This window comes from Herpailurus yagouaroundi, unplaced genomic scaffold (assembly GCF_014898765.1).
Source record: "Herpailurus yagouaroundi ecotype Mexico unplaced genomic scaffold, PumYag 139, whole genome shotgun sequence".
Lineage (NCBI taxonomy): Eukaryota > Metazoa > Chordata > Mammalia > Carnivora > Felidae > Herpailurus > Herpailurus yagouaroundi.
In genome coordinates, this window is record NW_024412394.1 from 36851975 (window position 1) to 36868630 (window position 16656).

Consider the following 16656-nt stretch of genomic DNA (forward strand, 5'->3'; position numbering starts at 1 on the left):
GTCCAGCTCTAATATGTACTGATAATTGGTCAAAAGATATATACAGAGTGTCCTAAGTTCTGTCAAATGTCTTGAATTGATGGCTGCTGTGCATAATAATATTTCATACTGTTTCAGTGATTTCCTAATTTTAGATCTTAGAGTTGATGAGATCTATGTTAGACCAATGTTCATAGTCTTTTTTATTTCATCTACCGTAATGCTCACTTTTCCTGCTCTCTTCTCTTCAGGTCATGGTCTGATACACTTCTCAATATAGTTGCTAGTATGTAGTAATATAAATGGTAGCACTGGTTCACCTAGTAAGTAGTAGCAGGAATTAAATCTTGCAGATTCAGTAATGAGCAGTTTCACATCTTCCTGGGTCCATCTGAGATGTTCTGTTTTCTTTTCCCAGCTTGTTAAATCATCTTACACAATTGTTTTTTTGTTAACATCGTAGCCTTCATAATTTTAAATGGCTGCATATAAGCTGAAGCACTGGAAACACTTCAGAAGCTTGATAGTTTATCTCTTGTCTTACAGAATACAGCAAAAGCGACATGGGAGAGTAAAAACATGGACCCGGCATGTAGACATTTTTGAGAAGGATTTTATTTTTGTACCCCTTAATGAAGCGTGAGTAAGAATTTTCTTTATGTAAATATGAAAACGTTATTTTTAGAAAACGTGTTTATGAGGTGAAGAACTTATTCATTTTAAACTTCTTTCTGAAATTTGTTGTATATGTCCATATTATACTGCTTATTTTATGAAAATACAGTTTTCCAGTGAATCATTTAAGACATTGTATTTTATAAACACTGGCAAGAGATTTTTCTAATTTTAAAAAGGTTTTATGTGTCCATGTAGAATAACGTCAGTTTTAAAAAGTGGCACTTGTGGTCTGCCAAACAGCCTGTGAAAAGGCTTCCTTATAGAGAGTAATGACTAGGTCACATAGAAGATTTTGTATCTTTACTTTAAAAAACACTTTGACTCTTAACCAAAAAAAAGAAAAGATGACTAGATTTATGTAATTTACTTAAATTGAAAACCATGCTGACTACTTGAAGCTATTTTCTAAATAAATGGAGGTGGTTAAATATTTTTTGTTATTCTCCCACAGTGACCAGAGAGGCATTGATGTGTAGGATCAGAGTGTAGACTTGAGAGTTTTTATATTTCATTTTTCTGTTCTCCTGTGCCTTCCAGCCAAAATCCCCTAGGAATGCACCTGTAGTTGGACAGCTTGGATTTGTTCCTTGCATCAAGGACCACACACCATGGGCAACCATGGAGCCTCTAAGTGAAAGTGTGTTTGAAACAGCCTCTAACACAATTTGGGCTTTGGTTTGGTCATGTGGGGAAAGGTGTAAGGAAGCAGTTGTTTGCTTGGGTAAAAAAGTGGCATTTACCCATTTAGCAAAAAGGGGGAGTATTTGGTATTCATTTGGTTGTGCTGTGACCTAGTTTGTCTCTGCTTAGACAAATTGAGAAATGGCCTTGCATTGTCTCAATTTATTATGGTTGTGGAGTAAGTTTGTCTGAAGTTGATATTCAATAAGATTGTTTATGTCTAATAAGCCTAAGTGTGCCAGACTAGCTTCTGAATGTGTTCTCTTTTTTTCTCACTATGAAAAACAAATGCAGTCAGTAGTATAATGAAATCCTGTTTAAAATCATATGTTAATCATGAGACCTATCGTTTCTAATGAGTGCAGCCACAGATAGGTATCTGTTTTTTGCTGTTTTATTTTTAATTTTCCTGGTGGTGGTAGTTTTTTTAAAGTCTGTAAGCTAATCCATCTTAAGTGAAATTAATTGTTCTAGCCTCTTCTCCCACTGGTGATTTAAGGTCAATGTAGCTGCTATTAAAAGGGATCATAAAAGCAAAACCCTGTCTCTTAGAGGTTGAAAATTACCTCAGATGTGTCTGATTCAACCTTATCCTTTCAGCTAGGTGAAGAAAGAATTTTTCTTAGTTTTTAGGTGTACAACAGAAAATTTATGGTTTATATGTATTGTCATACCTAAGAAATGTTAAAAACTATGATGGACTTAGGTTATACCTTTAGGTTGGGAATTAGTATGATACCATATTAATTTTCAAAACATATGTTTTCACATTTAACTTTTCTGACATTGAGATGTGATTTACAGTCAACTATGTCTTGGAGTTAAGGAAGGGAGAAGGATGGTGTGTTGCTCTTTGTACTACGCCAGCCCGATCTAAGTCCCTAGGATACTGAGGATTAATACTTAAGAACAGGGAGAAGCATTCCTCCATCTTGCCTTTATAATGCTGAGGATGAAGCCAGGCTCTGTCACCCTGTTTTTAATGCAATCTGATGAAGAGACATTGTTTCTTAGTATTACCCTGGGGAAACTTAACATTTTGTAAAAATGAGAATGTAGAATAACTTCTATTTATGTCAAGTTAAGCATTTTTCCTCTCAGCAAATACCTATTGAACACCTACTATATGACAAACGCTGTACTCAGCTAATAAGTTCTCTGACATCTATAGCATGTAACACTGTCTAGCAAATGGTAAGTTAATAAAATTCCTGTTTAGATTAATATTAGTCAATGTTAGCTGTATAGCTCTTTACTCATGGCTTATAACCTATTATTGGAAACTGTGATACCTGAATTCAGCTGTATCACGAGCACCCACCTGATAGCTGGAACTCTACTAATATTTGAAGTTTTCTAATAATGCTTAAAGTAGGTAGAAATGCTATTTCCATTTAGTATACATACATTTCAGTATAGTATAAGACAGAATTATTTAATATTTTCAATATTAAGCAATTCCTAATCTTATTCTTAAGAAAAACATAGTAAAAGTCTTTTAAAAGCTACATATGTGCAATATTTAGAAAGTGTTCAAAATTATAGTCTAATTAGACTTCTGAAAACATTTTAATCTTGAGGCTAGTTTTCTATCCTTTGACATAAATAGTTCAAGAAACAAAGGTAAATGGAAATGGTGAATTACAGTGATTGGAGTTATATTTTATTAAGTTGCCTAGAAATAAGAATGAATTTTTCATTCAAAAGAATAAAGATACAAAGGATTGTTTGCAAAATAGAATGCAGGCTACATAATTCTGAACAAAATATGTTATTTTTGAGTAGATATTGCAGTCTATTAGTGATCATATAAAACATAAGAGAATCTTAAAAATTGAACATTCTTAATAAGTTTGTTGGCAAAGGCTTTAGAAAAAATATTTCAGTTGATATTGCCAAATATAATAGGCTCTTCTAATAAATAATGTATTCAGTAGTTTCATTTGTTTTTTACAGTGCACACTGGTTTTTGGCTGTTGTTTGTTTCCCTGGTTTGGAAAAACCAAAGTATGAACCTAATCCTCATTACCATGAAAATACAGTCATGCAAAAATGTTCAACTGTAGAGGACAGTTGTATTTCTTCTCCTTCAGCCAGTGAAATGGACAGTTCACAAAATTCTTCTGCCAAGCCTGTAATTAAGAAGATGCTAAACAAAAAACATTGCATAGCTGGAATTGATTCAAGTGCTGAACAGGAAGAAAGTGACCCTCATTCTCGGAGAAACATAGGCAGTATGAAATGTAGTCTGAAAAAAATAAATCATACTGCAAGTGAAAATGAAGAACCGAATAAAGGAGAATCCACATGCCAGAAAGTTGTTGATAGGATTAAAAGCGAAAATGGCCTACAGAATGAATATTTAAATTCTATGCACCATACAGGTATGTTTCTGAATATTTTGAAAGAATGAAGGAATTCAGAATAAACTGGATTTCTTGTACATAGGATTAAGATTTTAGGGCACACTTTTTTTTTAAAGTCATGTTTATTGACATGACTTGCTTACAATAACATTTGCCCATTTTTAAGTATAGCCCAGTGAGCTTTGATAAATATGTACAGTCATGTAATCTCTATAGCAATCAAGATTTAGAATCTTTCCATCACTCTAAGAAATTCCCTTGTGGCTTTCCACACCTCATAGAACGTTTAAAAATTGTGCTATAAGGTCTACATTTTTCATTTATAACAACTTAGTTTTATTCTTATTTTATACGAAATTTGTGTATTTGGCAGAAACAGTAGTTGGACAGTCTTAGATCTTTAAGATAAATTCGTTCATTTGTAATTTACAGATGGGCAAATAGAGATCAAATAATTAAAAGCTTTTTCCTCCAAAATAGTTGTTGACATTCCAATTAAAGGTTAGTTCCTTATTCCTCACTCTCTCCTTCATGGTTCTTAGTGGGAAGAAGGGCACTGCTCCAACTTCTGCTTTTTTATTTTCCTTCAATTTTGTTGAATCAGTATTTTTTCCTTGAATTGGTTCTGTATTTCTTGCACTTGTTAGAGAAATCTAAAGTTTCTCTGCCAATACTTAAATTTCATATCAAATCATTTAATTTTCTCTCCAACCCAAAAGTAAAATAGTTACTTCATAAAATCCATAATATGCTAATGATATGTGCCTTCCTTATTAAACTGTGAGTAAATCTAATATGTTTTCTTTGGAGGAAAAAAGAATAAGGCATAGAAGAGGTTACATGAATTCAGAAAGAACCTATCAAAAATTAAGAATGCTGAACATTGTCTTGGTACTTTTACCACTTTATTTTAGTAACTCAGCTAGTGTTGAGTTTTGTAAGAATATTTTTTATTTGACATATTTTCTACTTGGGTAAAATAAAAAAAAAGAGGCAATGAATAGTCATATTAAAGATTAATTACTGGGGCACCTGGGTGGCTTAGTCAGTTAAGTTTCTGATTTCGGCTCAGGTCATGATCTCGCAATTTGTGAGTTCGAGCCCTGCATTGGGCTCTGTGCTGATAGTACAGAGCCTGCTTGGGATTCTCTTTCCCTCTCTCTCTGCCCCTCCCCCGCTCCTGCTCGCTTGATCGCTCGCTCTCCCTCTCTCTTTCTCAAAAAAATAAACATTAAAAATTTTTTTTTAAAGATTACCATTTTGTCACTCTTAAGACCAAGTGTGCATGGTTTCTCATCCCCTTTAAAACAGTCTTACCAATTAGCACATGAAAAGGTGATGGAGATAATTAGACATAAAAGAAGTGTAAATCACAACTATAATGAGCTACTTCTTCATATCACACTAGTATGGCTACAGTTAAAAAGTCAGATACTAACATGTGGGTGAGGATGTGGAGAAATCAGAATCCCTCATATGTTACTGGTGGAAATGTAAAATGGTACAGCTGCTTTCTTTGGAAGACAGCTGGATAGTTCCTCAAAAAATTAAATGTAGGGTGCCTGAGCGGTTCAGTCAGTTAAGCAACCAACTCTTGATTTCAGTTCAGGTCATGATCTCAACGGTTTATGAGTTCAAGCCCTGCATCAGGCTCTGTGCCTACAGTGCAGAGCCTGCTTGGGGTTCTCTCTCGCCCTCTCTCCCCCTCTCTGTACCTACCCTGCTTGTTCGCTCGCTCTCTCTCTCTCTCTCTCTCAGAATAAGTAAAGTTGAATTAAATGTAGAGTTAATATATGACCCAGCAATTTCATTCTTACTACATATATATATCCAAGAGAAGTAAAAGCACACAAAAACTTGGACACGAATGTTCACAGCAACTTTATAGTAGCCAAAATGTAGAAGCAACCCAAATGTCATCCACTGACAAATGGATAATCAATTAGTGATATATGTATCCAATGGAATGTTATTAGGTCATAAAAGGAATACTGCTACATGCTACAACATGGATGAGTCTTGAAACTATTGTGAAAATAGTCACAAAAGACCACATGTTATATGATAGCATTTTCATGAACTCTCCCAAACAGGAAAAATCTATGGGGTAGATTAGTGGCTGCTTGGGGCTAGTGTGGTGTGACAGACAGGAGTGTGAGGAGGAGGGAAATGATGGTTGAAGGGTACAGGGTTTCCTATTGAGATTTTAAAATTTACTGTGATGATAGTTGTACATATGTGTAAATATATAAAAAACAACTGAATTGTACTTTTTTTTTTGAGAGTGTTCATGCGTACTAGCAGGGGAGGGGCAGAAAGAGAGGCTTAAACCACACACCATGAGATCATGACCTGAGCTGAAACCAGGAGTCAGACCTTAACTGACTGAGCCACCCAGATACCCCCTGAATTGTACACTTTAAATGGGTGAATTGTATGATATGTGAATTAGATTTCCATAGAACTATTTTCTTTAAAGTTCTCCGTTGATCAGTAATCTCATACACTGTAATGTGAATTCAAATTAGAAATGAATTAAAGTTTGGGGCACCTGGGTGGCTTATTCGGTTAAGCATCGACTTTTGGTTTCAGCTCACGTCATGATCTCAGGGTTTGTTAGTTCAAGCCCCACATCGGGTTCTGTGCTGACAGTGCGGAGCCTGCTTGGGATTCTCTGTCTCCCCCCAACCCTCTCTCCACCCCTCCTCTGCTCCCTCTCTCAAAAAAATAAATATATACACTTTAAAAAAATGAATTACAGTTCAAGACTTAAAGCAATGGGGCAAAGCCTAGGGCCTCATATGAGCATAACCCCAGAAATTCCTGGTAGCCCTTTCCTTCAAATTAATGTTCTAGTCAAGTAGTATCCAGTTAAATTTAAGTAAATACCCTCACAAATCCTAGTGGAGATCCAAGTGTAGAATCATGTGTTTGCCTTTCTAGTATTTGTTTATCCCCCCTTTTTTTTGTTTTTGTTTTGTTTTTAGTATGTGTGTAGCCATATCAAATGTATCTTCCTTAAGGGAAATTAATTTACTTTTATTGAGTGTGATACCCTCATATTTTCTCTTCTTTTCAATGCTTGCCTTCATCCAGTGATGATAGTATCCCACAGTTTGAAAAATAGTACTCTAGAGTAAGTCTGTACATTTCTGTACTTTTATCAGATGTTTCCAAGGGATCACTCACACAAAAGTACATTAAATAAGAGTGCTCTCTAGAGGTGCTTCTACTACCTCAGAGAAGTTGGTTATATAGTCTGTTCTATATAAAATGACGGCATGTTAAAAATTAGGATAAGAACTTATAACAATTTTTGTGATTATGATTAATATTTCAAGAACTGATTTCTATTTGGGCTGGGAATAGAAAAGATTTAAATTTTTTTTTCCACGTTTTTTATTTATTTTTGGGACAGAGAGAGGCAGAGCATGAACAGGGGAGGGGCAGAGAGAGAGGGAGACACAGAATCGGAAACAGGCTCCAGGCTCCGAGTCACCAGCCCAGAGCCTGACGCGGGGCTCGAACTCACGGACCGCGAGATCGTGACCTGGCTGAAGTCGGACGCTTAACCGACTGCGCCACCCAGGCGCCCCGGAATAGAAAAGATTTAAATGAAGCATTTAGACAGTTTTAATGTAGGGTTTTTTTTGTTTTGTTTTGTTTTTTTAACCTTTATTTTTGAGAGACAGAGAGAGACTGAGCATGAGCACAGGAGGGGCAGAGAGAGGAGAAGACAGAATCTGAAGCAGGCCCCAGGCTCTGAGCTGTCAGCACAGAGCCCGATGGAGGGCTCGAACTCACAAACCATGAGATCATGACCTGAGTTGAAGTCGGACGCTTAACCGCCTGAGCCACCCAGGCGCTCCTATAGTTGTTTTTTTTTTTTTTTTTAAATGTTTGTTTATTTTGGGAGAGAGAGTGCAAGCAGGAGAGTCAGGCTCCATCTCATGAATCATGAGATCATGACCTGAGCCGAGATCAAGAGTCCGACACTTAACTGACTGAGCCACCCAGGCACCCCAGTTTTAATATAGTTTTAACCATCAAACATACAGAGTCACAAGTGTTGACTTCTGATGTCAGGTAATATGCTGTAGTAAATAAGTGGGAATTGTATCTTATCACAAGAATTAGATTACGGTCAATTGTAGGAAAATAATGTGTAGTATCAGTACTTTCATTTGCTGGTTTTTCAGTTGGGCACTATATGAAATGTTGTCTTGCTCTGGTACATGAAAAATGTATATGTTTTAAACTCTAGAATCTCACTCGGCATCTTCAGATGATCTCACTATGTGAGAAGCTCTCAGGAACTGGGACTGATTAACAGAACAGCTGATTGAGTTACCACCTCTCAGTTTATGCCAGAACATTTGTTTACTGAATGAAAGAATTGACTACATCATTTAAATTATTTTTTTCCATTTTTTTGAAATGTACATATTTTTAACTTGTGTAAGGTATATTTTATATGATGCAGCTTCTGTAGAATTGGCTGCTAGAGTAACTTGATTACAGTTGATTAATAATGAATTGCCTGAGGATTTGGACAGATTTTATTCAAATATAGGTATTTTAGCTTCAAACATAAAAATACAGATGTTTGAAAACAATTGAAAGGTTTTTTTTTTTAATTGAAAAACTTTGTGTGTGTTTTATTATTTGTGAGAGAGAGACAGAGCTTAAGTGAGGGAAGGGGCAGAGAGAGAGGGAGACACAGATCCAAAGCAGGCTCAACATGGGGCTCAAACCCACGAACTGTGAGATCATGACCTGAGCTGAAGTCGGATGCTCAACCGACTGACCCATCCAGGTTATTTTTCATAAAGCAAAAGAATTTACCATAGTGTTTTATTATTATATTAAGTAGTATGTTTCCAATCACAACATCCTATCCTAAACTGATTATTTTCATTTTAATATTTTTCTTTTATTATTTGTCCAAAAACAAGCCTATTTTACTTAACTTTAATTATGTTTTTTTTAAGCTTTTTTTGCTTTTTTTTTTTTTAATGTTTATTTTAAGAGAGTGAGAGTGTAAGCAGGAGAGGGGCAGAGAAGGAGAGGAAATCCCAAGCAGGCTCCGCACTGTCAGCTCAGAGCCTGAGGTGGGGTCGATCTCACAAACTGTGAGATCATGATCTAAGCCAGTATCAAGAGTTGGACTCTGAACCAGCTGAGCCACCCAGGTGCCCCTTGGTCCAGGTTTTTATTAAAAGCAAGTTATATTTGTGAGGGGTGCCTGGGTGGCTCAGTCCGACTCTAGATTTTGGCTCAGGTCATGATCTCCTGGTTTGTGAGATCAAGCCCCATGTCGGGCTCTGTGCTGACAGCATGGAGACTGCTTGGTATTCTCTCTCTCTCTCTCTCTCTCTCTCTCTCACTCTGCCCCTCTTCCACTCATGTTTTCTCTCTCTCAGAAATAAACTTTTTTTAAAAAGTAAGTTATATTTGTGATATTACATGTTAATGCAGGTTTTACATCTATATTTACTATATGATTGGCATTAATTTTAACATCATATACTGTAAGTTATATGCATGTCCTTTTAAAAATTATGTAATGTTTCTTACTGATATAGATGGTTTAAGCAAAATTAGACTAAACTATAGTGATGAGTCAGCGGAAGGCAGTAAAATGCTTGAAGATGAACTCATCGACTTCTCAGAAGATCAGGATAACCAGGTAAAACCTAATGCTTGGCAAAAAGCTCCAATATTTTATCTAATTAAATTTTTCCCTGGAGTCTTATAGACAATTCCTCCAACCAATAACACAGGCCTTCTGAATTTGGGTCTCATCTCAAAGCACAAACTGAGTTTTTAATTCAGAAGTTGACAGCATAAATGTATTAATGTTGTTTTGCATTATTTTCTTTTAGGGCTTTTGTTGTAGTTTTGGCCGTCCATTTAATAGAAAATGAATTCTCCCACCTGAACCCAGCCACCACCCCAGTAGCCCTACCATCCCTTTCCCTTCCTCTTTTAAAACATTTATGGGTCATACTTAACCTTTGGTCTAACTTCTTCAAGAGGCAAATGTTTAGATACTTGATTATATGGTACATGAGCACCACAAAATTATATTATTTTTTCCACTTTTCCAGTGATTTTTTTTTTCTTTCTTCTAAATTAACGTATAAGTATCATGGCAGGAGCACATAGTATTTAGTTAAAACTAACATAGGTCAATTCTCATTATTTCCTTAGAGTTTCATTTGCTATAATAAATTTTATTTACACCAAGAACAAAATCTATTTTTGAAAATATTTTATGACTTCAGTTAAAGAGGGCTTTATATTGAAGGAAAAGTTTGTACGAATTCTACAGCATTTCATTTCTTTAATTCTTTGACCTTTCTTTAGTTGTTAAGATAAACTTTGAGTTTATCTAGTAGTGAAGATAGCTCTGTACTGTACCATTTGTCCTTTTTGTTTAATCTTCTTGTGAACAAAAGCCATTTTTTGTCATGTCCCTTGCTCTACAATATATGTTTAAGGAATATAGTTTTTCTCTGCAACTTATACAGGCACATTGTATGTATTACATTAAAGGCTTACAAAGAGCACTGTTCTTACACTCCTTTGGTTGTAACAGTTATATGAACTAGCTAATCTATGTATTATTATTACAATTATTATTTCCATTGTTGATTATTTATAAGGTTGCCAGAAACTTTCTAAAGAATAGAAAAAGTCTTGTTTTACATTCAAGATAATCGACAGAATAAGACACAGTGTCACTAAGTTTTCTTCTCTCAAGTGAAGCAGATATATGGTTTTGTCAAGGAGGTGTTTCCAAAAACTCTTTAAATATTTCTGATTTGAGAAAATTATTTATGTAAAAGAATAATAAGTATAAGTCCTTCATGCTCCTATTGTGAAACAGTCGTCTTAACCAACAAACTAAATTTTTGTAGAAATATCTAAAATCAGAGCAGTAGTATTTGACTGAAGAAGAATGAATCATAATATTTTCAATCATTAAAATTTTCTTTTACATTGAGCAAATAGATGTAACAATGGACTTCTGATCAGTAATTTCTTTTCATTAAAATGTCAGTGTTATGGCATTACAGAATTACAATTGAGTGACTGCATTTTCTCATGTCTGATCACTTAAATGGAAAAGAATTTACATATTTGCTACAAAGATTTTTATCATCAATAGTGCTACTTTGTGAGGTTATTAATTATTTAGATTATATATTTTTAATACTAACAGGCTGTCTTTTATAGGATGATAGCAGTGATGATGGATTCCTTGCCGATGACAACTGCAATTCAGAAATAGGACAGTGGCATTTAAAGCCTACCATCTGTAAACAGTAAGCATTAACTTTATATCTTGAAAACTGCATGATAAATAAAACATAACTAGACAGTTTTTATTTAAACTAGTGCCTAAAAGTCACAAAGCGTGTCAGGATGGGTGAGGAGAATGTCCAGGGCTCAAATTGGGCAGAATGGATAATCCTTTCAGTTCTCTGTCCATTTTCTATTTGTGTATGCACACACATTCCCATAGACACCTACTATTTCTTTTGGATATACATTGATTTGGAGCAAAGAAAGGACAAAGAACTGTCATTCACATTCAGATCAGTAACTTGGGAATTGACGTTTACAGTGGTTCAATAGCTACTATGTAAAGACTGTGGAGTGACTCAAGGCAGTCCTTAGGGACATGTCTCAAGAGTGAATCTGTTTGGTTTTCAGAAGTCCATGTCTGGAGCACCTGATTGGCTCAGGCTGTAGAACATGTGATTCTTGATCTCAGGGTCATGAGTTTAAGCCCCACGGTGGGTGTAGAGCTTGCTTTAAAAAAAAACAGAAAACAAAAAACAAAGCGAAAAAACAGTACATGTCATGAGGGCTTTTCAGGGTCTATGAATCACTTAGTTGATGAAGTATTACCTATTTCTAGACTCCATTTCTTTTGACTTTTTTGTAGAAAATGTTAGGTGAAACTCCATTAACAGCTTTTGAAAAGCAAACTTCATTAATAAATGAAAATGTAGAGAGCTGCAGCAATTAAGAGATCTGCATCAAATCCCATAGAATTTTAGTCAAGAAGAACCCAGATCTTTAAACATTCAAGACTTTTTGTACTACGTTAGACTTCCTCTTAGGTTTACAACAATATTTTAAAGGTTGAGTGTTACTTATATCGAGTGTTGTAAAGTAGAATCTTACACTGATTCCTACACCAGATTCTAAATCTTACACTGGATTCTTACATTGGATTCAAAAAACACTGGATTCTAAACTAATTTTTTTTTTCTATTTTTAAGTAATCTCTACACACCATGGGGCTTGAACTCACAACCTCGAGATCAAGAGTTGCATGCTCCACCAACTGGGCCAGCCAGGCACCCCTAATTTTTCTGTGTGATGATTACCTGTTTTGCTATCTATAACAGGTTTTGGTCAACCAAAACCTGTTATTTGGGGACGTCTGGCTGACTCAGTTGAAAGAATGTGTGGTCGTGGGTTTGAGCCTCATGTTGGGTTATAGAGATCACTAAAAAATATAAATGAACTTTTAAGAAATGGACTTATTTCTACTTTGCTTGGTCCCACTTTTGGTGATTTGGAATCTGGGGATGTTCAAATTTTCAAAATTATTTTGACTTCTTACTAAATTTTGAATTCTTTTAAGGAACTAACTATAGAACTTTAGTGAAATATATTCCTAATAAGATATGGTTCAGTTAGTATTCTACAATTTGGTATTTAGTATAACTGTAGATATTTAAGTATTATTGGGGTGTATGTGTCTGTAAGATTTATTTTTCACCCAAGCTTTACGGAGTCAGGGGAATTTTCAATGTTTTAAATTCTCTTGTTAATGCTCATCTTTTTATGTGTTCTTTAACATTATAAAGTGTTAACATTTGGTCATTTTACCCTGCAGACCTTGTATCCTACTGATGGACTCACTTAGAGGCCCTTCTCGATCGAATGTTGTAAAAATTCTAAGAGAGTAAGTTCAAAATCATAACTTGTACTTTGTATTCTGGTGGGAATGAGGGACTATGTATACTTATATATGTATATTCTTACTGTATGTGCATTATTGCAGGTATTTAGAGGTGGAATGGGAAGTTAAAAAAGGAAGCAAAAGAAGTTTTTCCAAAGATGTTATGAAAGGCTCTAATCCAAAAGTACCCCAGCAAAACAACTTCAGTGATTGTGGTGTATATGTATTACAGTATGTAGAGAGCTTTTTTGAGGTGGGTTTCAGTATGTTGGATCTGATATGATAAATAATAAAATAGTTTATAGTGGACCCTTAGACAAAATGGGTTTGAACTGCATGGGTCCACTTTTTCACAGATTTTTTTTTTTTTTTTTTTGAAAAATATAGTACAGTACTATAAATGTATTTTCTCCTCCTAATTAATGATTTTTGTAATATTTTCTTTTCTCTAGCTTACTTTATGTAAGAATATAGTAATATAATACATATAACATACAAAATATGTGTTAATTGACTATGTTATTAATAAGGCTTTTGGTCAATAGTAGCCTGCTATAGGTAAGTTTTTCGGGAGTCAAAAGTTATATGTGGATTTTGGACTCAGTAGGGTAAGCACCCTGAATCTCCACATTGTTCAGGGGTCAACTGTATTTGACCTTATATTAATGTTAAAAACATTAATAAGGAAATATTTTAAGTAGTTTGAAAACTATCATTTCAAAAATTTTTCCAGGGAGCAAAAACTCCCAAATTGGAAAATTTTTTAAAAATAAAAAGACTATTTATACTTCATGAAATCCAAGGTTTGTTGACCTCATGCCTCATCACTGATCAACTCTCCCTCTTCACTCGCTCTTTCCACCTTAAGAAATCTCTCCCGTCATTGGGACTTATACCCTCTTTTCTCCCCTTTACAGATATATTTATGGAGAAGTATTTATATGTTCACTGTCTTCATTTCCACAAATCCTACTCGTTTCTCAAATCTTTGTAATCTGGCTTTACTCTTGCCCTTATGTTGAAATTATTCTCAACCTCCCGGCACCATTTTACACTGTTGACCATTCCTTCTTCATAATGCTTTCTTCCTTCGACTTCAGAGATACAAAACCATGCACACCACTCTTGGATATCCTTTATAATTATCTTGATTCCATCCTCTTCCTCATCCATTATCCAGTATAGCACTCAGTCCTGTGAATTCTATCACTTAATGTCGTATATGTGCAATCCTTTATTCCTGCTGCCACTTTCTACGTCCAGGAAACTGGCATCACTATTCTGAACCACTACACCAGTCTCCAAGCCTGCTGCCTTTTATTTTTCAGTTGTTTTCCAGAAGCTGAAGTCTAATCATTTTATGCATGTGAAAGATGAAAATCCTTCATATGGCCTGTGTGACCCAACTTCTGTTCGAGCTTCTAGCTTCATTTCCTACCATTCTTACTCTAGCATTCTATGTCATTCAGTTTTTTATATTGTGTCATGTTCTTTCTTGCCTCTAGGCCTTGGTACATATGTTCCTACCTGGGATACTCTTCCCAGTTGCTTCTGTCATTCTTTATTGGACCAACTTCTTCTCATTCTTCAGGTCTCAGTGTAAATATCACTTCTTGGAATTGTGTTAAGCCCCCAGACATGGATTTTCATAGGACTTTCTGCTTCTACTGTCATAATACCTGTCGTGTCCATTGTTGTTGAGTTATCTGTCTGTCTAGACCAGAATCAGCAAACCATTTATAAAGGGGCCAAGTAGTAAATATTTTAGGCTCTGTGGCCATGCAGTTTCTATGCCTGCTCGCAGTTCAGCTATTGTGGCTGTTTTTCAATAAGGCTTTATTTACAAAAACAGGCAGTAGGCAGAATTTGGCCCAATAGCTATAGTTTGCTGACCTCTGATCTAGACCACAAGATCTATAGGCAAAAACTGTCTCATTATCTCCAGTGCCTAGCACAATACCTGGCATGAGACAGATAATGAGTACATACTTATTAAATGAATTTACTGATTATCCATTTTTAACTCTAATGCTTTTGTTATTGAAATTAAAATACTTATTATGGTTTTCTAATGTGCATTTAATATTTTTATTTCCAGAATCCAATACTCAATTTTGAACTACCTATGAATTTGGCAAACTGGTTTCCTCCCCCAAGAATGAGAACAAAAAGAGAAGAAATCCGAAACATAATTCTGAAACTTCAGGAAGATCAGAGCAAAGAAAAAAAGAAGCTTAAGGACACTTATTCAGCAGAAACATCTTTAGGTGAAGGAACAGAACAATATGTCAATAGCATCTCAGATTGACCCATTTCTGATGCTTGTCAGTATTGCCTTCAGAAACTGAGTGACTTTCAACTTTGGGTATAGACAGTAAAGAACTGAAGTGCTCATTACTCAGAGTGATCTGGAAATGTTAATGCTTGTATAAATGTCATATAATTAATTTCCAATGGAGTATGTATTAAGTAAAAGTTTGTAAATATGTTAATGAGGCCAATTTTTCCAGCATTTATAATTATTTTTTTCACTTGTTAGGAAGCTTTTGTTATGTATTTTCTGTTAATAGTACTTGAAACTGCAACTTCTCAACACAAAATAAATAAAAAGAAAATATTTATAGGAGGAAATGATTAATTTGATATTCTTTAGTGAACTTGTATTAAATTCCTTAGTGGGTGTGACATATTTCATGGGAATATTAAAAGTATCTATGATAATCTTTTGACCTGCATTTGTTCTAAAATAACTTGAAATGTGAAAATATGATTAAATATAAGGAATTTTGAACAAGAAAGACATCTTCATATGCTTGTATAGTGGAAAAAAATAACAGCTTTTTAAATCATACACTCCCTTGTGTTCAGAGAACCCCAAAAATGTAATAAATATTTATAATTTTACACAAATATTTAAGAAGAAGCAGTATTAAGAGAAATTCAAAGAAAAATAATCTTGAATTATACTACTAAACAATAATTATACTTTATCATATCTTATTGTCAAGTACATTTCTGAAGACATCAAAGACTCAGGTTAAAACTATTTTGGTAAGTGCAGCTTAAATTTCAAATATCCCATGTTACCTTTCTATATTATAGCTTAAAGTATGCTACAATTTGTGTGATATAGTTGATAAACATTTTTAATCTGTGTGAACACAGGAATTTAAATAGGAATTTACTATTTTTTGTAATGGCTTTTGCTATTTTTTCATTGCTCATTTTGTTCTCGTTATTTTGATAAACAAAATATCAGACTTCTGTGCTTGAGTTTTTTAGTGTAAATTATTTTTACATGTAAAAGTACTTGTCTTTAAATCAATTTCATAATGCAGAAAAAGTTCTCCTACCTTGAATTCTCGTTTAAAAATACTAAAATGTGATGGTTTTGATGACAGAATTACAACTCATGTAGGCATTGTGCATATATCTGCTGAAACTATTATTTTCAAATGAAATGTTACACATTTCTTTCCAATTAACTTTGAGACTTGAAATATATCTTTTAAAAGTCATTTTTTGTTAAATAATGAATTTTAAAATACACATATAACAAAAGTAGTTGAGAATAAAATGAAGGCCATTTTTATCATTAGCTATTTTTTTTTTTTTAACGTGGCCAAATACACCAATTGTGAACAACATTTTAGGCTGTTTTCTTGAGTTTAATAAAGTCCACAGGTGTGTCTGGAGTGGGTGGGGGTGTGGTTAATAACAACCAAAAAAAAAAAAAGTATGAGACATATTCATTAAGGGAAATATTAAAACGTAAGCTTAAGGAAAGTCACCATTGGTCACCATTAGTGGCATCAATTACAGATTTGTTACTTTGCATATTTTAACATTATTTATTTATGATTACATTATTTCTTTTTCAGGAATACCCTAGAGCTATTAGCTTAAATATGAAAAAGTAGAACTTAAGAGTTTAATTTTATTACTTACTGAATATGGACCAAAAAA

General features: G+C 34.4%; 1 protein-coding gene across 7 annotated transcripts in view; it reads left to right on the top strand.

Annotated features, from left to right (window-relative positions):
• The window catches only part of SENP6 (SUMO specific peptidase 6), a 116667-nt gene extending 100385 nt beyond the window's left edge, over window positions 1–16282 (top strand). For 5 of the 7 annotated variants that reach the window (XM_040473983.1, XM_040473980.1, XM_040473977.1 and 2 more), the window contains 7 exons: window positions 526–618; window positions 3295–3722; window positions 9290–9393; window positions 10947–11035; window positions 12625–12693; window positions 12793–12943; window positions 14789–16208. In XM_040473983.1, coding sequence (XP_040329917.1) covers window positions 526–618; window positions 3295–3722; window positions 9290–9393; window positions 10947–11035; window positions 12625–12693; window positions 12793–12943; window positions 14789–14998 — 1144 coding nt within the window. In that variant the 3' untranslated portion in view covers window positions 14999–16208. Of the gene's footprint in view, window positions 1–525; window positions 619–3294; window positions 3723–9289; window positions 9394–10946; window positions 11036–12624; window positions 12694–12792; window positions 12944–14788 lie in introns of all 7 variants that reach the window. The other 2 variants (XM_040473981.1, XM_040473982.1) reach the window with 2 other exon arrangements.
• The last annotated feature ends 374 nt before the right edge of the window (window positions 16283–16656 follow it).